Consider the following 21,250-nt stretch of genomic DNA (forward strand, 5'->3'; position numbering starts at 1 on the left):
CCGCTGCACTCAGAATGAGGAGGAGCGTACAGAGCTCAGCCACTCACTCCCATCTTAATCTGCATCTGCACGCTGGAGGACTACGCTCAGCCACGCTCCAGCCGCACCTCCATGTAACAGGGCAAGGTGGGAAACCCACGGAAAACCGCTGCGACAGGCACAGAACACTGAAGAAATGCTTGCCACAGTCAAGTTTCCTTCGAAGGGAGCCTGTGAACCAAATGAACTTCCCTGTTTTCCAAATAAAGGCCCATACCTATCTTCTTGGGCTGCAAGTACAAGGGCTTCCATTACTTGGTGGTAAGAATCACTTAAGCAATGAGCAGTAACAAAGCTTGGAAAAACTAATCTATCTTTGGAGGAAAAAAAATCAGGAAACTCACTGCTTTTGAAAAAATTAATATTAGCAGCTCATCTGAGTAGAATTCTTCTAGATACAGACACTGGTTACAATAAAATCTATCAGGTTAAGGGGAAAATTACAAATGAAAAATCATTTTATTCATTAGTACTTAGCAATGAAAATCCTAGATTAACCAATTTTAAATTTAACTTCCATCTTACCTTTCTCAGTGATCTAAGAAATCTGAACTGGACTCACTTCTCATCATCTCTTTTACAGAAGAGTCTATGCCCACATTTAAGAGATGCCATGTTCCTGCTTAGGAAGCCAGTGGTCATTCCACTGTTATCCCCAGACCTTGGCACATACTGACCATTCAGTAAATGCTTAGTGAATGATACTGCCTGTCATTCTCTGTCATACTGGTCAAGCCAAGTCTTCAATCACTGCTAAAGTACTGAAGCTGTCAATGTGGCTTAATATCCTAAAGCTATTTGGATAGCTTTTAAGGCATTATGCTATGAAAAAAACACTCTTATGATTTCTCAAGCAAACATTCTCAGCAGTCAATGGTTTAAGCAACCCATTCTTTGTCATTCTTGTACCTCTGGAGACCCAGACTTCACAGCGTAAATTCAACTTCTCACCTCCACACAGTACTGGGACAAAGCCACCACTGCCAAATGGTTGTGGGGGGAGAAGTCACAGTACTGGACAGTGCTATGATGGCCCGTGTGGATTTCTGCCAACAGGCCACTGGTGTGAATGTCAAAGAGCTGTCAACATAAAACAGAAAGATGTCTATAAAAATTAAGATATTTTAAAATATCTGCTATACCCAAAGTGAAACTAAATTTATTTCCAAAAGAATACCCTCTCGTTTCAAAGATAGAGTACAAGTCCTAAAGAAAAAACTATTGATAATTGACATAATTAAAGTCATAAAAAACATATAAATTAATATATATATATAGTTTTTAAATACTGCTCATCTTGAAATGTTTCCTATAAAGAAAACTTATCATAGATGCTCTCTCAAGCAAGCTTAGGGAGAAATAAAACCTTTGTGAATACACAAATGTACTAGCCAAATTAATATACTGAACAGTTCTTCTTAATGCTTGTTTATTCAAAGGGGAAAATGCATGCTCATAAATGAAGATGATCAAAACACTACAGAGCAGAGGCATGCTAAGATGAAATGGTTCCATCGTCTCTATTTCTCTTCAGAGCCCAAACTACTCCATCATCAGTCATTTCCCATTTTTGAACCAAAAAAAAGCTGTTTAAATTTGAGTCATTTAAACTTCATTTCAATTTCTGAAAGATTTTTAAATGCTGAATGTGGCACTAGTGAGTAAGGAACCCCTCTGCCAATGCAGGAGAAACATGGTTCGATCCTTGGGTCGGGAAGGTCCCCCCGAGGAGGGCATGGCTGCCCATTCCAGTATTCTTGCCTGAAGAATCCCATGGACAGAGGAACCTGGTGGGTCCTTAGGGTGGCAAAGAGTTGGACACAACTGAAGTGACTGAGCATGCATGCACACATACTCTTCCAAAGTTTTTGCCAAATGATAAAAATGTTTATACCAATATACCGTATAATGATTTAAGACCAAGGCAGTCTTCAGGAAGGAAAAAAAGAATTTCCAGTGGGAGCCATGAAAATGTTTTCTGAATGCACAGCCCTGGGAACATACAAAGGTGGTAAGCAGCACAGCATCAGAGGCCAACAATAAAAGACAGGAACTCATACTTAAAATGGTTCCCAGGACAAGCTGTTCTTAAGAATTAGTGGTTGATAGAGGTGTGGGAAATGCAAAAAGGCAAAATGGTTGTCTGAGGAGGCCTTACAAATAGCTGTGAAAAGAAGAGAAGCGAAAAGCAAAGGAGAAAAGGAAAGATATTCCCATTTGAATGCAGAGTTCCAAAGAATAGCCAGGAGAGATAAGAAAGCCTTCCTCAGCAATCAATGCAAAGAAATAGAGGAAAACAACAGAATGGGAAAGACTAGAGATCTCTTCAAGAAAATTAGAGATATCAAGGGAACATTTCAGGCAAAGATGGGTTCGATAAAGGACAGAAATGGTATGGACCTAACAGAAGCAGAAGATATTAAGAAGAGGTGGCAAGAATACACAGAAGAACTGTACAAAAAAGATCTTCACAAGCCAGATAATCACATGGTGTGATCACTCACTTAGAGCCAGACATCCTGGAATGTGAAGTCAAGCGGGCCTTAGAAAGCATCACTACGAACAAAGCTAGTGGAGGTGATGGAATTCCAGTTGAGCTATTTCAAATCCTGAAAGCTGATGCTGTGAAAGTGCTGCACTCGATATGCCAGCAAATTTGGAAAACTCAGCAGTGGCCACAGGACTGGACAAGGTCAGTTTTCATTCCAGTCCCTAAGAAAGGCAATCCCAAAGAATGCTCAAATTACCACACAAATGCACTCATCTCACACGCTAGTAAAGTAATGCTCAAAATTCTCCAAGCCAGGCTTCAGCAATACATGAACCATGAACTTCCAGATGTTCAAGCTGGTTTTAGAAAAGGCAGAGGAACCAGAGATCAAAATGCCAATATCCGCTGGATCATCAAAAAAGCAAGGGAGTTCCAGAAAAACATCTATTTCTGCTTTATTGACTATGCCAAAGCCTTTGACTGTGTGGATCACAATAAACTGTGGAAAATTCTGAAAGAGATGGGAATACCAGACCACCTGACCTGCCTCTTGAGAAACCTGTATGCAGGTCAGGAAGCAACAGTTAGAATTGGACATAGAACAACAGATTGGTTCCAAATAGGAAAAGAAGTACATCAAGGCTGTATAATGTCACCCTGCTTATTTAACTTATATGCAGAGTACATCATGAGAAACGCTGGGCTGGAAGAAGCACAAGCTGGAATCAAGATTGCCGGGAGAGATATCAATAACCTCAGATATGCAGATGACACCACCCTTATGGCAGAGAGTGAAAGAGGAACTAAAAAGCCTCTTGATAAAAGTGAACGAGGAGAGTGAAAAAGTTGGCTTAAAGCTCAACATTCAGAAAACTAAGATCATGGCATCTGGTCCCATCACCTCCTGGGAAACAGATAGGGAGACAGTAGAAACAGTGTCAGACTTTATTTCTTGGGGCTCCAAAATCACTGCAGATGGTGACTGCAGCCATGAAATTAAAAGACGCTTACTCCTTAGAAGGAAAGTTATGACCAACCTAGATAGCATATTAAAAAGCAGAGACATTACTTTGCCAACAAAGGTCCGTCTGATCAAGGCTATGGTTTTTCCAGTGGTCATGTATGGATGTGAGAGTTGGACTGTGAAGAAAGCTGAGCACTGAAAAATTGATGCTTTTGAACTGTGGTGTTGGAGAAGACTCTTGAGAGTCCCTTGGACTGCAAGGAGATCCAACCAGTCCATCCTAGAGGAGACCAGTCCTGGGTGTTCATTGGAAGGACTGATGCTGAAGCTGAAACTCCAATACTTTGGCCACCTCATGCGAAGAGTTGACTCATTGGAAAAGACCCTGATGCTGTGAAAGATAGAAGGCAGAAGAAGGGGACGAAAGAGGATGAGATGGCTGGATGGCATCACTGACTCAATGGACATGAGTTTGAGTAAACTCCGGGAGTTGGTGATGGACAGGGAGGCCTGGCGTGCTGCGACTCATGGGGTCACAGAGTCGGACACGACTGAACGTGTGAACCGAACTGAACTGAGAGGTGTGGAATGGGGAGGGAGATGGGAGGGAGGTTCAACAGGGAGGGGATATATTATACCCTATGGCTGATTCATGTTGAGGTTTGACAGAAAACAACAAGATTCTGGGAAGCAATTATCCTTCAATTAAAAAATAAATAAAATTTAAAAAAAGAATTAGTGGCTGAGAGTGATAAAGAAAACTTTTCCAGTACGGAATAGGCAGTTGTCCCAATTACTGGGTAACAAAAAGAAAAGACGTAATAACAGGAGTGGGTTAATAACACAAAAGAGTTGAAAAGACAGACAGGAAAAGAATAGAGAGACCAAGAGTAAGAAACTGGAATCTCTGTGTGGTTAAGGGTGATCTTAGGGTAATTTTGTTTTACCACAGTAAAATACAGAGCTGACCTTCAGATTTTTAAAACAGGAAAACATTTCACTCAATGTAAAATTATCCTCCTCTTTCACTAGAACAGATATTTTTAAATGTTCGAATTTTACTCAACACCTTCAGTCATTAGGGGAATGCAAACCAAACTATAATGTGGTGCCACTTTACATCTAATATGACAGTTATTGTACACCAGTGTTCTTGTGGCAATATTCACAATAACCAAAAGGTGAAAACAACCCAACAATAAATAAATGGATAAACAAAATATGGCATATCCATATAAGATTATTATTAAGTCATAAAAAGAAATGAAGTTCTAACACATGCTACAACATGAATGAACCCTGAAAATGTTATGCTAAATGAAATGAGCCAGACACAAAAAGACCAATATAGTATGACTCCACTTATATGAAATATCTAGAGAAGGTAAATTTACAGTTTAGAGGTTACTACTTATTGGTTACAGTATTTCTGTTTGATGAAAAAGTTTTGGAAAAATGGTGATAGATGCATATACAACATTGTGAATATAATGAATGCCACTGAATTGTGTATTTTAAATTAGCTAAAATGGCAAATTTTACAAATCTTCACATCTTGTAAATGCGGGGTTCCTTTCTGTGTTTATAGACTATAACAAACTTAAGAAAAAAGGAGATATTTCTCTTTGGTTTCCTGCTAAAGGGATAAAAACCTATAAGCAACCAAGATCCAAGGGTCATAACTACTAGATCAATAATAATAATATAAAAGGTCCCTCCCGTTAGTTTTTATACAACTATATGTATGCTTCAATTGTGTTCATTAAAACTGGAATCTCTTGGGTGGCAGAAATAGGGAAAGGCTGACAAAAGGATACAAACTTTTAGTTACAAGATAAATAAGGTTTGTCGATCTAACATATAACATGGTGACTATAGGTGATATTGCACTGTAAAAGAGAGTAAAATGTAAACATCTTAAAGGAAGGGTGGGAAGAAGAAAAGCAGACAAATATGTAAGGTGACAATATGGTAATTAGCTCAATGAGAGTAATCCCTTCACAATATACGTTGTTGTTGTTTAGTCACTAAGTAACACCCAACTCTTTTTCCAGCCCAAGGACTGTAGCCCACCAGGCTCCTCTATCTATGGGATTTTCCAGCAAGAATACTAGAGCAGGTTGCCATTTCTTTCTCCAGGGGATCTTCCCAACCCAGGAACTGAACCCGGGTCTCCTGCGTCTGGTGTACTGGCAGGCAGATTCTTTACCACCAGGGAAGCCCTCACAATGTATACATACATCAAATCATCATGTTATATACACTTTAAATATTTTACAATTTTGTCAGTCATACCTCAATAAAGCTGAAAATAAAACTGTAATCGAATATCGCTCATTAAGTTTTTAAAATTACCATTAGAATGTAATGGCATTGGGCCCTAAATTGAGCCAGAAGACCATGCTCTCCAAATCACAGTGTAACTTTGTGCACATTACTACCACAGGGCTACTGCAATGTGCTGTGTCCTTTGGGTAGTTACATCAAAAGAAATTCTATATGAGAGCACTCCGAATACTACAATGTAAACTGTTACAAGAACTGAAAAAAAGAAAGCATTTCCTAGGCATTTTTTGCATATCTTCCTCATTTACTTCACAGAAATTTCACAAACTTCAGCTGTTGATAAGTATTTTTGCTATTGCTGCTACGCTAAGTCACTTCAGTCGTGTCCGACTCTGCGACCCCATCACTGGGATTCTCCAGGCAAGAACACTGGAGTGGGTTGCCATTTCCTTCTCCCATGCATAAAAGTGAAAAGTGAAAGTGAAGTCACTCAGTCAGTCTGACTCTTTTTTGAGACCCCATGGACTGCAGCCTACCAGGCTCCTCCGTCCATGGGATTTTCCAGGCAAGAGTACTGGAGTGGGGTGCCATTGCCTTCTCCAGATAAGTATTTCTATCAGTCACCAAATCATAAAATTTTAAGGGTAAGAAAGTACTCTGAAAGTCACCTAAACCAATGTATTTCAAATTGCAGGGGGAAGGAGGGTGAGTGATGCAGCCAGCATTCCATCTATGTTTTAGATCAATTTGAGATACACTGGTTGTAAATAACATAAATTGTTTGTTTATTGTAGGACTTCTAGGGGCCATAAATATTATATGTTAGTATACACTAAAGGGGAAAAAGTACCTCTAATAGGGGAAAGTAATACATAACATTTCCAAACCTAAACCTGTTTGACCATGGAGACCTTTTCTCACAAGGCCTATGGACACTGCCGGAAGCATAGTTCTAAGAACTACAGGTGGTTAGGGCATCTGCCCCAAAAACATTCAGCTATACTTTATGTCAATAAATAGTGTAAAATGCAAAAATCAATAAGTGTTTCAAGTTTCTTTAAATTAGATTAAATTTGGCTTTTTTAAAATACCAGTACTTACAAAGACTTTATTTTTTGCGGCCACCATTATCCTAGCACCATCAGCAGACCACGAGCAGCATTTCACTATCACTTCCAGATCCTCCTGAGGCTCCTCTGAATTCAGGAAGAACTGCTTCACATTAATGCTTTTCCTCTCGTTTGCAGATTTCACATCCCAAAGCTTCAAATTTCAAAAATAAAAAAATGTTTTAAGTTTGTTTTGATCTCAAGTCACACCTCTAGAATTCCACCTGGATTAAATGTCACACAAATTATTCAAGTTCACTTAATGAATTATTTTTCATTATGCATAACTTTTTATAAGGTTTTTAAATTAAGTATTCCAGTTTCATTCAGCACCTTCCTAAAAAGAAAAAAAAAAAAGTGCTGCCCAAAAAGAATGTAAAACTATATAAAATGTTAAAAGAGCCTTGCATGGTGTGGAGGAGGCTAAAGATTAGGCGTCGACAGCAAGGATGAGTGTTGAAGAAGGAAGGAAGGTATGACTCACGACTTGCCCCTGCTGCCCTCTGCTGTGCTAGGCATGAGGTGTGCCTCACAGCCTACTGTATGCACAGCATGGACGCTACACACAGGACCCAGGCCAAGCTGAGCTACATCTAGCAGAGCATCCAGAGGTATAAGGCAGTCCCTGAAAACACAAAACAAAGCTATGCTGAAGGGAAGCAAGACACCTCGTGCACTTGGTAGGGCTAAAGGGGTGTCTAAAACAACTGGATCCTGAGGAGTGGGAGACAAACCTCACTTACTAGCAAAGCCACCTGAGCAGCCCAAAAGACAAAGGCCTTCAAAAAAGATCTAGCTTGGAAAAAATAAATAAATTAAAAAAAATAAACAAAAAAGATCTAGCTTGGACTTTCCTGGTGGTCCAGGAGTTAACAATCCATCTTCCAATGCAGGGGACATGAGTTCAATCCCTGGTCTGGGGAGTTCCACATGCTGTGGAGCAACTAGGCCTGTGCACAAATACTGAGCCTGTGCTCTAGAGCCCACGAGTCACCACCACTGAAGCCCAAGTGCCCGAGAGCCTCCAGCAACAGAAGCCACTTCAATGAGAAGCCCACACACCACAACAAAGAGTGGCCCCCACTCCCCACAACTAGAGGAAGCCTTTGTACAGCAACGAAGACCTGACGCAGCCAAAAATCAATTTTAACTAATTTGTTTTTTTAATCCATCTTCACTCCCCTTGGCCTTGTGCAGTGTCCCAGCTTCACAGAATGATAATGGCTGCCATACACAGACTGAGGGTTGGTCAAGGACAAGGATTTAAAACAAAACGAACAAACAAAAATGCTGCTTCTCAGGCTTGAACTCAGCTTCCAAAGCACAGCTCCGAGAGTAAAACCAGATCTGACCAGCCAGAGACAAGCTTCCCCAGTGCCTCAGTAGGTACAGAATCTGCCTGCACTGCAGAAGACAGAGTAGATACAAGTTTGATCCCTGGATCAGGAGAAGGAAATGGCAACCCACTCCAATATTCTTGCCTGGGAAATCCCATAGACAGAGGAGCCTGGTGGGCTACAGTCCACGGGGTTGCAAAGAGTCAGACACAACCAAGTGACTAAGCACACACATTTAAATCTCTCAAGTTTAAAGATTATATACACTAGAAATACAGCCAAACCCAAAATCTTTCCCCATGCAATAACTTTGGATAAACTGGATGAACCAAATGAAACTTCTGAAGTATTGTTAGCCCTTCTTGACACTAAAGAGAGAAAATCTAAACTCCAGTGCCAGAAGCTTCAGTCACATCAGCCAGATTATATGAGAAATCACACGGTTTCCCTCTTAACATGAAAAACAAAAGCAATCACTGCCTTGATTTAAAGAAGAAAAAAGAAAACTAACACAACCCAGTTTCACTACATCTTTTGCATGTGGGCCTGACTCTAGCTCCTATTCAAGGAGGGATGGAATTCCACATGTCGAGGGACCAATAAACACCTGAATCTCATTCTGAGCTAGTAGTCACTGCCCTGTCTCCAGGGCCCAAGTGCACTCTGGCCCTTGAGTGGTTTAAATGGCAATTTTTAAACAAAACTCACATTTTGAAACAGTTTATCATCGGGGCCTGAAAAACACATGTTTATCAACCTGATACACTACAAAACACTTAGATGATTGCAGAGCCATTTGGGGCAAGAAATAATTTTACAGTTCTCCATCATCTTGGAAAATAAAAGCTTAACAGGACACTGACCTTGAAAGGCTGTTGCCCGGCATCACTCTGCAGGACATCTGCTCACTGCACGTCGCTACATCAGCGCAAACAGCCAACGACCCTGGCCTAACAGCTCTGTGGGAAAGCCGCCTCACCCACAGCACAGTGAGGTCTGCCCCTGCTGCCAGGCTCTGCGCTCCACAACCACATGCGGTACTCTCCAACGAAAGCAGAATCCTGTCCCTGAGGACTTTTAAAATGTTTTTCCTTTGCGTTTCGAGAAGTCTTAATTCAATCTGAAGGGACATGATAAAGGTTTATCATCTTGCTTTGCGCTCCACAACCACATGTGGTACTCTCCAACAAAAGCAGAATCCTGTCCCTGAGGACTTTTAAAATGTTTTTCCTTTGTGTTTCAAGAAGTCTTAATTCAATCTGAAGGGACATGGTAAAGGTTTATCATCTTGCTCACATGATATAATCGGAGATTATATAAATGAATCAGATACAGACACTACTCTCAAGGAGTTTAGAGGCCAATAAAGGAGCTGAAGCTCCAATACTTTGGCCACCTCATGTGAAGAGTTGACTCATTGGAAAAGACCCTGATGCTGGGGGGGATTAGGGGCAGGAGGAGAAGGGGACGACAGAGGATGAGATGGCTGGATGGCATCACTGACTCAATGGACATGGGTTTGAGTAAACTCTGAGAATTGGTGACGGACAGGGAGGCCTGGCGTGCTGCAATTCATGGGGTCGCAAAAAGTCGGACACGACTGAGCAACTGAACTGAACTGAAAGGAGGTAAGACAAGCACATAAATGACTAATGGGACTTTCCTGGCAGTCCAGAGGTTTAAGACTTTGCCTTCCAATACCGGGGGTATGGATACAATCCCTGGTTGGGGAGCTAAGACCTACCTGCCCTGGGGCCAAAAAACCAAAACATAAAAAGAAGCAATATTGTAACAAATTCAATGAAGACTTTTAAAAAATATGCTCCCCTTTAAAAAAATAAAATCACAAAATACGTCAGATGAGTCCCTTGAAAGGGAAACACACAACACAGTGGAAACGCTTTACCAAACCAGTGGGCTTCAGGAAACACTTTTTACCTCCTCACTCTCCTGCCTGAAGATCAGCCTCTTTACACCAACTTAAGACGGACACAATTTCAATACCAAAATGATACTCAGGAGTTCAGGCTAAGGGGTCAGCATAAGTGAAGGTACAAAATGGGAAAGCAGAGAGAATGAAAAGGGAGAACAGGGCAGTGTGGGAGCAGCAGCAAGGGTCTACATGCTCCCATACAGTACCTGCCTGCTCTGAGCCCCCGACACACACTTTACCAGCTTCATGGTTTGTTTATGACTTGGTTTTCTCCTCACTAGACCCTGAGCAACTTCAGGCCAGGAAATGTACTTTTTTCCAAAAGTGTTTAAAAACCAAACGTCTAGTACAGAATCTGCCACATAGTAAGTACTCAATAAATAATCAGTAAATACATTTTAAGAGAAAAGACAGATTATTCCCATGTTTCAAACACAGGTGAAGAGAGACAATAGTGTTAGTGAAACAAAACAGGGTTCTGCAGATAGAATACATATATTCACCTCCATACCCTCCCAAAACCCACATGAAACAGGAGTAAAGAGAATTTTCCTCTCTAGGCATATTTTGAATACTCTCTAATAAAATTAAACATTATTTTAAAACATTAAAAAAAAAAGAATGGGTACACTTGAAAATATGATAGCAGAAATTTAAAACTAAATAGGAGAAGAAAATAAAGCTAAATAAATTTTCCAAGAAGCAGGACGAATGGATGAGGGGAGAAAAATAAGAAAACATCCCAACAGACAGACATTCTAGAAAAAGAAACTAGATGAGAATAAATAAAATGATTAAAGAAAACCTCCAGAACTGATGGACATGAATTTGCAGATTGAAAGAAGCTAGCAAGTGCCAAAAACAATAAACAAAGACAAACCCACACCAAGGCATATTGTCATGAAAGTTCTAAAAAGAGAAACACTGGAAATTTTATAAAGATCTTAAAAGTTTCAAGACCAGAAAAATAGATCGCATATGAATCAGAATGACTTCAAACATTTCAAGAGAAACTTCGGGAGTTCAAAAACAAGGAAGCAATGTCTCCAAAATTCTAAATTCTAAGAAAAAAATTATTTCCTTCTATATGCAATCAAAAATATCAATTAAATATGAAGCTAGAATAAAGGCACTTTTAGATAGACATGGTCTCAAAAATTTCCTCTCAGAGATTCTTTCTTAGAAAGTTAGGGGAGATTTTCCACCACACTAAGAATAAACCAATAAATTCAGGAAACGAGGGTTTCAACTGAAGAGAAAAGCAGGAGGATACCAGGATGGTAGTAAAGGGAGACCCCAGGATGGCAGCTGAACACTGGGGATAAACAGTATCACCAGTCACAATGGAACAAGACAGAAGCCTCCAAGAAAATCATTTCTAAGAAAAGAAAATGTCAAATCAAATAACTGAATTATTTAAGAGCAACTTAGACATGGGATGGCTTAAAGACAGATGAGTGATATGCACATTTAAAAAAATAAGCAAATGAAAACACAAAACGACACTGTTAACTGTCCAACACATTTAACCCCAAAGAGAACAAGGTATGTGAGGAAGGAGGGGAAAAAAATCGTCATATACTACATGGCCCAACTGTGATCAGTCAGGATGATGTAAATCCTGAACACTGGTCTAATCAAAACAATGAAAACATACAGGAACCATAAAAAGTAGGTCAGTTTGGGGAAGAAAAAATGAGTTCAGTTTGGAGGACAATGAGTTTGAGGTACGGTGTATTATCTAAGTGATAGCACATGAGCAGACAGTTAAAAATGCAGGACATAAGCACGTAAGAGAAACGAGGGCAGGACAGAACACATGTGAAACACACTCACGTGAGAGAGGAGAGAAAGCCATGAGACTGGCTGACATGGAACAGAAAAAAGGTGAAGGAGGTGGCAGTCAAGACTAGATGCTTGAGGAACGGCCATGTTTTAATGGGAAGGAAAAAGTTAAAGAAGAGCTAAGAGAGACAGGCTTCCCTGGTGGCTCCGACGGTAAAGGGTCGGCCTGCAATGCAGGAGACCTGGGTTTGATCCCTGGGTTGGGAAGACCCCCTGGAGGAGGGCACAGCAACCCACTCCAGTGCTCTTGCCTGGAGAATCCCCGTGGACAGAGGAGCCCGGCGGGCTACAGTCCACAGGGTCACAAAGAGTCAGACACAACTGAGTGACTAAGCGCAGCACAGCAAGAGAGACAGGAGAAGAAAGAAGAAAACACTGATGTCAAATGAGGAGTTTCAAAAAGGAAACACAGGTGGTCAACAGGAGTGTGATAACAAGGGAAAGAATAAAAATTGGATAAAGAAAAATACTGGATCCCACACTCATCACTTTAGATTTTACATCAAAAAGAATGAAAATGAAATAAAACTGGATTTTACTCTTCAAGGGAATACACAGAAGACAGAACCAGGCTGAAAAAGGGTTAAGCAGTGAACGAGTAGTCAGGAAGTGGAGGCAAGTGTAGGTGACTTAAAGGTCTAGTCAGAAAGAAAAACTGAATGTTTCAGAGGATAACACAATCAAGGAAGAATCAAAGGGTTTTCACTGTTCTGGTTTTATAATGCTTAGGAAGGCCCAAGAACATCTGTAAGCTGTGGAAAGGGGTTCAAAAGAAAAGAAAAACTGAAAATGCAACACAGAAATAACCAATGGGGCAAGGTGTCAGAGGAAGAAGGAAAAAAGAAACAGCAGCACAAGTAGAGGACTTCCTGAGAAAGGAGACGAGAGAAAAGAAGCGCAGTAGAGCCTTTCACTTCCCAGGTGGCACTAGAGGTAAAGAACCCACCTGCCAATGCAGAAGACCTGAGAGACACAGGTTCGATCCCTGGGTTGGGGAAGATCCCCTGAAGGAGGGCACGGCACTCCAACCCACTCCAGTATTTTTGCCCGGAGATTCCCACGGACAGAGGAGCCTGGCAGGCTACGGTCCACAGGGTCACAGAGAGTCAGACACGACTGAAGTGTCTCAGCATGTAGCATGTTGAGTCTTTTATGGCAATTTCTGAGGGAGCTCATGATGGGTGGCTCTTGGGTGGTGTCAACCTTCTGCATAGGTATGAGGTAAGGTTATCTCCATAGAATGAAAGAGATATAGTGATAGGGTTGGGGGCTTAAGAACAAGAAGAAAGGTTTGGAACAAGCACTATGGTGAATTCAATTCAGTGAACAAACTTGGCAGCAAAGAAGGCCTAGTTGAGTTGTACAAGTGAAATTGTTAAACAGATAAATGGCCTGGTTTCACAACTTTCTTCAACATTAAATAACCTAATAATAATGGAATCTTCCCAGAACTTAGAATTAGCAATGGAGATAAAAGGAGAACCTGCCTTGAGATATAAAATGCTTTCTTGAAGTCATTCTCTAAGTAAAAACCAAAAACTCATAGGACTGAAAGAATTTTTCATAAGAGTGCTGCCTTCACCAGGCCTCTGAAAAACCTCCGACATGGATCATCCCAAAGAAGACACAGATATTTGGTATTTACAGAGAACATGTCACAGAGGCCAAATCCATTTATCTGAATGTTCTAAGAATGCTCCCAACATCTACTAAATGCTAGGAAACTCTATAAAGTAACATTCTATCCAGAAAATCCCTAGATGCCCTGAAGTAATCTATACAAAAATGAGATATCCTCAGTCAACAAAGAGAGGTTAAAGATTCAACCAAAGGATCAGCATCAAGAGAGTTTAGCTTGCTGTAACTTAAGTCACCTAGTAGCATTAACAAATCTCTAGAGATTCTAACAAGTAAAACACAGCCTGGTGGGTTCAAGTATTTCCCGGGAAAAGGTACATGCCAAGAAAATCTACTGAGCACATGTTTTGAGTACAACTGTGTACAATGAACTTCAGAGAGTTACAACAAGATGACAAGGTCTCTGCAGGTCATATTTAATCTTATTTATATTTAACCTTATCAAAGAAACCTATATTTAACCTTATTAAAGAAACAGAAGACACATGAAAATGACTAAACTGAACCATGCAACAAATTCATAAGTGGAGGGCTCCCCTGGGGGCTCAGTGGTGAAGAATCCCCCTGCCAATGCAGGAGACATGGGTTCAATCCCTAGTCCAGGAAGATCCCACATGCCACAGAGCAGCTAAGCCTATGGGCCTACTGCTGAGCCTATGCTCTAGATCCTGGGAGCCACGACTACTGAGCCCATGTGCTGCAATTACTGAAGCCTGTACACCTAGAGCCCATGCTCTGCAACAAGAGAAGCCACAGCGATGACAAGCCTGCACACTGCAACTAGAGAGTGGCCCCCACCCAACACAGCTAGAGAAAAAGCCCGTGCAGCAATCAAGACCCGACACAGCCAGAAACTTTTAAAAATAAATATATATGTTTTTTAATTTACAAGCGGAAATCAGAAGATCAAGCAGTTTCCATCTGTACATACAGATACAGGTAGATAGATATGTATATATATTCTCACAACCAGATGGATGGATGTTATAAGAGAACACTCTCTGAAGAAGACTTTGCATTTACTGTGTGTTAAATTTATAAAGTTGAGGGTCATCAAAAACTATAGACAAGTGAATTGGAGGCAAAAAAAAAAAATTTCAAAAAGACTAATGAAACACATAAATAGGGACAGTAGCTGAAATAAGCACCCAAAATTATCTTGCCCAGAAGTGACAATTAATGTACTGAATAGGAACAGAGATAAAAATGATGAAGGTGAAGACCTTAGAGGTATGTCTGATGAGCCTGGGTTTATAAAATTGAGAACTTGGTACTTTCATGTTCCAGCTAAAAAAGCCAAAATGAAAACAGAGGTAGAGAGTCCATCTAGCAGCTATGTGTTGAGATAGAGAGAGATGCAGAAGGTTGCTATGAGACATGAGGGTCTGACACCATGAACCAGAGCAAACACTACAGCATGGGAGGGAGATGAGGGAGTCAAAGAAGGACTGGATTCAACACGAAAGGAAGACCAGAATAACGGCAGAGACAGGAAACGGCAAAGAAAGTGGCATTAGGATCTTATTGAGAAGGTGGAGATTTTAAAATTTTAGTTTTTTTATAAACACTATAGATTCATGTCAATGTATGGCAAAAACCACTACAATATTGTAAAGTAATTAGCCTCCAACTAATAAAAATAAATGGAAAAAATAAAATTTAAAAAAATAAATTAAAAAAAAATAAAAAACAAAAGATTGTTAAAGGGAAAGAAAAAAAAAAAACCACTATAAATTTCAGGAGGCTGAATAAGTTTTTTTTTCCTAGCTCTGACTTTCCCCCCATGATTTCTCAAGAACAGGAATACAGGAACATAGAAAGCAGAATAAGCGAACGATAAATAAAAGCAAGAACTTTACAAACTTGATACCATAGAGCTCAAAAGGTTTTATAAAATCATAATTAAATGCAAAGCTTAAAATAAAGAACTCGGGCTTCTCTGGTGGCTCAGCGGTAAAGAATCCACCCACCAACGCAGGAGACAAGGGTTCAGTCCTCGATCCTGGAAGATCCCACATGCTGTGGAGCAACTAAGCCCACGTGCCCCAACTACTGAGGCTGTGCTCTACAGGCCAGGAGCTGCAACTGCTGAACCCCCCACGCCCCAGAACCCACGCTCCAGGGAGAGAAGAGAAGCCGCTGCCATGAGCAGCCCACACACCCCACCTAGAGAGCAGCCCCCACTTGCCCAAACTAGAGAGAAGTTGGATGAGCAACAAAGACCCAGCACAGCCAAAAGTAAAATAAATAAACACATTTCTAAAAACACTAAAGAACTTCAATTATACGAACTTTAAAGCACAGGGTAGTAAACCATTAATAAACAATCATTATGACAAGGAATTACATTAAAAATGCTCCTGGAAGGTGAAGGAAGCAGCTTTCTGTAGCAATGTGAAAAACAGAAACCTATTTCCATAACCCAAGTATAAGATAATACAGTTATGAAAACTCACTTTAACAATGAACAAAACCATACCTTTAATGTTCCATCAGCTGAACAACTAGCCAAAACCTGATCATCTGGTGAAAATCTGCAGTGACTGACTGAATTCGTATGGCCAAACATGGTATTTCGACATTCTTCTTGATTCAGATCCCAGAGCTATTTGAGAAAGATAAAAAGATAACTGAAACATTACCACTGAATGGGGAAAAGTTAGAAATCATGTAAAGTTCTTCCTCCCCTCCCACTTAAGCTTTTCCAGTTATAGGAATATGTTCAATTCAGTTTGACAAAGGTGTCAAACATAAAGGTGAGCATGTAATTAACAAGTAATGGGGCGGCCCTTAGATTAGCACCTAAATCTAAGGGACCTGAAGACTTACCTAGGCTTTCATCTGAGAACTAAACTAGCCATTGCTTATTTTTAACAAAGCAGTTTGAAATTATTTTTTTATTCAGCTCTATAATAAGTAATATGTAAAATAAATTACATTTTATTTGTAATTTTTTGAGATGCTAAGTTATCCAACTCTATAAATGGTCATTGCATAGATTTCCCGATACAAACCTTGAGTCTACTAACTAGGCTAAAATCTATTAACACTCTAGAAAATGATTCAAAAATATAAAGACTGTATAGATAGATATAGACTCATCTGACAGCAAACATAATGGATCAGAACAGCAAGTTAAACAACCGTTCCTGGAAGCAGTCAACCAAATCCACAATGTGGGACTTTCCACAGGAAAACTGACTCAATTTCTCTAACAAATCAGTGGCGTAAAAAAAGAGGAAGCAGGAAGGAGAACGTTTATAGAATAACTAAGTGTCTTAAGAGACCTATCAACCAAATGCCACTTGAAGTTTGGATTCTGACTGGAGTAGGTTGCCATCTCCTTCTCCAGGGAATCTTCTCAACCCAGGAATCGAACCTACATCTCTTACACCTCCAGCACTGGAAGGCGGATTCTTTACCACTAGCACCACCTTGGGAAGCCCAAATCTATGGCAGAAAGATATGTTTTGAGACTAATAAGAAAAAAGGAATATGGACCAGGTATACTATGAAATTGTTTATTATGCTAGGTATGATAAAGACATGCTATTTATGTTTTATACCTGAGAGATACATGCCAAAGTATACTGAGTGAAATGATGGGATCTGCTATAAAATGCTTAGTCCAAAAAAAAATGGGATATAGTAGGGGAATAAAATATGATTGGCAAAATGCTGTTAATTGTTGGAGCTAGGCAATAGACAACACGGGGTTCATGATTATTCTTTCTCCTTTGGGGTATGTCTGAAAAGTATAAAAAATGTAAACAAAAGGCAACAGTCATCTCTGGTGACTTATGCTACCTAGGTTAAAAAAAGAAAGAGAAAAAATATACAAGCAACTCCTCCAGCTCAACTCCAGAAAAATAAATGACCCAATCAAAAAATGGGCCAAAGAACTAAACAGACATTTCTCCAAGGAAGACATACAGATGGCTAACAAACACATGAAAAGATGCTCAACATCACTCATTATCAGAGAAATGCAAATCAAAACCACAATGAGGTACCATTATACGCCAGTCAGGATGGCTGCTATCCAAAAGTCTACAAGCAATAAATGCTGGAGAGGGTGTGGAGAAAAGGGAACCCTCTTACACTGTTGGTGGGAACGCAAATTAGTACAGCCACTATGGAAAACAGTGTGGAGATTTCTTAAAAAGCTGGAAATAGAACTACCATATGACCCAGCAATCCCACTTCTGGGCATACACACCAAGGAAACCAGATCTGAAAGAGACACGTGCACCCCAATGTTCATCGCAGCACTGTTTATAATAGCCAGGACATGGAAGCAACCCAGATGCCCATCAGCAGACGAATGGATGAGGAAGCTGTGGTACATATACACCATGGAATATTACTCAGCCATTAAAAAGAATTCATTTGAATCAGTTCTAATGAGATGGATGAAACTGGAGCCCATTATACAGAGCGAAGTAAGCCAGAAAGATAAAGACCATTACAGTATACTAACACATATATATGGAATTTAGAAAGATGGTAATGATAACTCTATATGCAAAACAGAAAAAGAGACCCGATGTATAGAACAGACTTGTGGACTCTGGGAGAAGGCGAGAGTGGGATGTTTCAAGAGAACAGCATCAAAACATGTGTATTATCTAGGGTAAAACAGATCACCAGCCCAGGTTGGGTGCATGAGACAAGTGCTTGGGCCTGGTGCACTGGGAAGACCCAGAGGGATCGGGTGGAGAGGGAGGTGGGAGGGGGGACCGGGATGGGGAATACATGTAAATCCATGGCTAATTCATTTCAATGTATGACAAAAACCACTGCAATGATGTAAAGTAATTAGCCTCCAACTAATAAAAATAAATGGAAAAAAAAAAGAGAGAGAGAAATACTTTATGTCCCAAAATTAATTTTGGTAAAAATCCTTTGGGAATAATCAGTAAATGAGTAAGTCCTGATCCTTATGTCCATCTCCATCCCTGGGCTCCTTTAATCCCAGTCCGAGATAAACCCAAATCTGCAGATAACACAAGTTACATGGGGGCAACTTCAGATTTACATCTTTTCATTGATTTCTCTCAGGTCAAAAAGCACAAGAAGTAAGTTCTAACAGACCTCATGGAAATGCAGGTGTGGAAAGACAGGTCTTAAAGTAAAACTTGTCCTTAATTAAAATGGTTGACCAACCAATAACCACTTCCCACATCTTAGAGAATTTTGTCTATATTTAAAAAAAGGAAATATGAACTTCCTCATCCTACAAAATGTTAAAAGGAAACGTCAAAAGTTATTCACAGATATCTGTTGTATATCTATCCCAAACAATTTTCCATCTGAAAAGCACTAATTTTAATTAAGTCAGAGAAAGACAAATACTGTATGATATCACTTATATGTGGAATCTAAAAAATACACCAAACTAGTGAATGTAACAAAAAAGAAACAGATACAGAGAACAAGCTAGTGGTTACCAGTGGGGAGAAGGAAGGGAGGGGAAGATAGTGGCAGGGGACTAAGAGGTACAAACTATCGCGTGTAAAATAAGCTACAAGGATATACCGCACAACAGTTTTCTCTATGGGAAAGCCACGGGCCCTGAGCCTGTGATTATGAGCTACAGTAACCATGCACACCCGAGCCAAGGATACCCATATTTCCCACCATACAGATGGAATATGCCTGTCAACACAAAGGGAAATGGGATCCAGAGATGCAGGAGGAGTTTGAGGGCCTGAGAATGTAGTTCAGGCACCTGGAATCAGCTATGCCTGAAGACAGGCTCCTTCCATACTTTCCAGTTTCAAGAGCCAGTAACATCCTTTTTGCTGTTGTTGCTTAAGCTAATACGAAAGTTTCTATCCCTGTAACCAAAAGATCTTTGATTAACACAATATATGAAAAAAAACATCAAAGGAGATGTTCTGATATATCTATCAAATTTATCTACATGATTCTCATTCACACTTACTTTAAGGAAGTGGTCATTTGAACCAGTGGCTAAGAGAAGGTGATTACTGTTGTTGGTGAAGTGGCAGCAATTGACTTGCTCTGAGTGCTCATCATAGATACGCACTAGTTCCCCAGTCATTGAATTCCAAATCTGAAGAGAATAGAGAGAATAAAGTTTACAAGTACCTTATTTTCAAAGGGAATATAAAGAAGCAAAGCAAATGTGAGCTCTTTTGCAGATGTTATCCATCCTGTCTGCCAGGTTTTCCCAGTCAGACATGATGCTAATGAATATCTCCCCCTTCCCTAAAATGTCAGCATTTTGCAAGAATTTTTTTTTTAATTACCTGCAAGTAACGCAAAACATTACATTTTTCAAGGGCAAGATTTCACATGTTCATATGAATGATAGCAGGCAGAAAAGTGTTATAAAGGGGATGGGATAATGGACCTCAGATAAGAAAAATTAATCACAGCCAGTCCAAGGCCCAGCTCTACCATTTTTAAGTTGGGTATACCTAGTCAAGTCCTTAATTTACCTGCATCTCAGCTCCCCACTCTGAAAAATGGGAATACTTGCACCTGTCTTCCACAATTCATGGTGTCAAATGACAAATAACTTGACAAGTGTTCTGCTGACTTCAAGGTACTAATAAATAAGTAAAGGCAGATGTGTAAGTGGGAAAAAAAAAATAAAAGCTGGGGAAACCTAGCTTTTAATCATGGTTCCACTGCTGCTACTACTGCTAAGTCACTTCAGTCGTGTCTGACTCTGTGCGACCCCAGAGACAGCAGCCTACCAGGCTCCTCTGTCCCTGGGATTCTCCAGGCAAGAACACTGCAGTGCGTTGCCATTTCCTTCTCCAATCATGGTTCCACTAGGTATTAGTTAATATGACCTGGGCAAGTGACTTCATCTCTGAACTTGTTTCCTCATCTGTAAAATGGGATCAACACTTACCAAGATGTAGTGAGAAAAGGATAATGTAATATGAGTAAGTGTATAGTATAAAGCCTCACGCAGTGTTAAGTTCTCAAGAATTCTTCTTCATGGTTACTATGAAAGTAATCTGCTCCATTGAAGAAACAAAAGAAATAAATTACCTAGTGATTCTTTACTGGGCTTTGGACTATTAGAGGTACTAATGTCCCTTCCACAGCATTTTGTTTTATCCTCTCAAAGCACTCCCCAGAAGTCCAGAGAGTTTACTTCAAAATTCTTCAATAAGCATTTCAGCCTCTTGCTTTAAATTTCTTACAAACAGAAGCTTGAGCCACATAGCTCTGACTCTGGAACAGCACAGAACGGCCAACTCCAAGTCTGACTCAGAATAGAGGCTACAAAGTAAACTAACTGGTTGGTTGCAAAACTACATAGAGTCCAATCTATCAAGAAGTAGATTTTTCCTGGACACTCCAAGGTCCTCTTCAAGTAGGTGCAAACTTCAGGAAAACTTTCAAGTCACTTTCATATTCCCAGGTCCACTAAGGCCCACCCCACCTATCCAGATTCAGCACTCCACACCCTTTTTGGAAAAAAGCCTACAATGACGATTTCCCTCCATTTGTCAAATAAAACATTCCTCTAGACTTCAGGTTCTCTTAAATTCCACATAAATGCTCTGGCTTAAAGCCAAATTTAGGAATGAGACAAAAAAATAATTAAAGGTAAAAATCAAT

General features: G+C 40.1%; 1 protein-coding gene across 8 annotated transcripts in view; it reads right to left on the minus strand.

Moving 5' to 3' along the window:
• The window catches only part of APAF1 (apoptotic peptidase activating factor 1), a 111,655-nt gene that overhangs the window by 59,469 nt on the left and 30,936 nt on the right, over positions 1-21,250 (minus strand). For 6 of the 8 annotated variants that reach the window (XM_070454125.1, XM_070454121.1, XM_070454122.1 and 3 more), the window contains exons 15-18: positions 19,590-19,721; positions 16,122-16,247; positions 6,882-7,043; positions 991-1,119 (exon numbers count right to left, since the gene is read on the minus strand). In XM_070454125.1, coding sequence (XP_070310226.1) covers positions 991-1,119; positions 6,882-7,043; positions 16,122-16,247; positions 19,590-19,721 — 549 coding nt within the window. The remainder of the gene's footprint in view (positions 1-990; positions 1,120-6,881; positions 7,044-16,121; positions 16,248-19,589; positions 19,722-21,250) is intronic. The other 2 variants (XM_070454126.1, XM_070454127.1) reach the window with 1 other exon arrangement.

The sequence above is a fragment of the Odocoileus virginianus genome, chromosome 23 (assembly GCF_023699985.2).
Source record: "Odocoileus virginianus isolate 20LAN1187 ecotype Illinois chromosome 23, Ovbor_1.2, whole genome shotgun sequence".
NCBI lineage: Eukaryota > Metazoa > Chordata > Mammalia > Artiodactyla > Cervidae > Odocoileus > Odocoileus virginianus.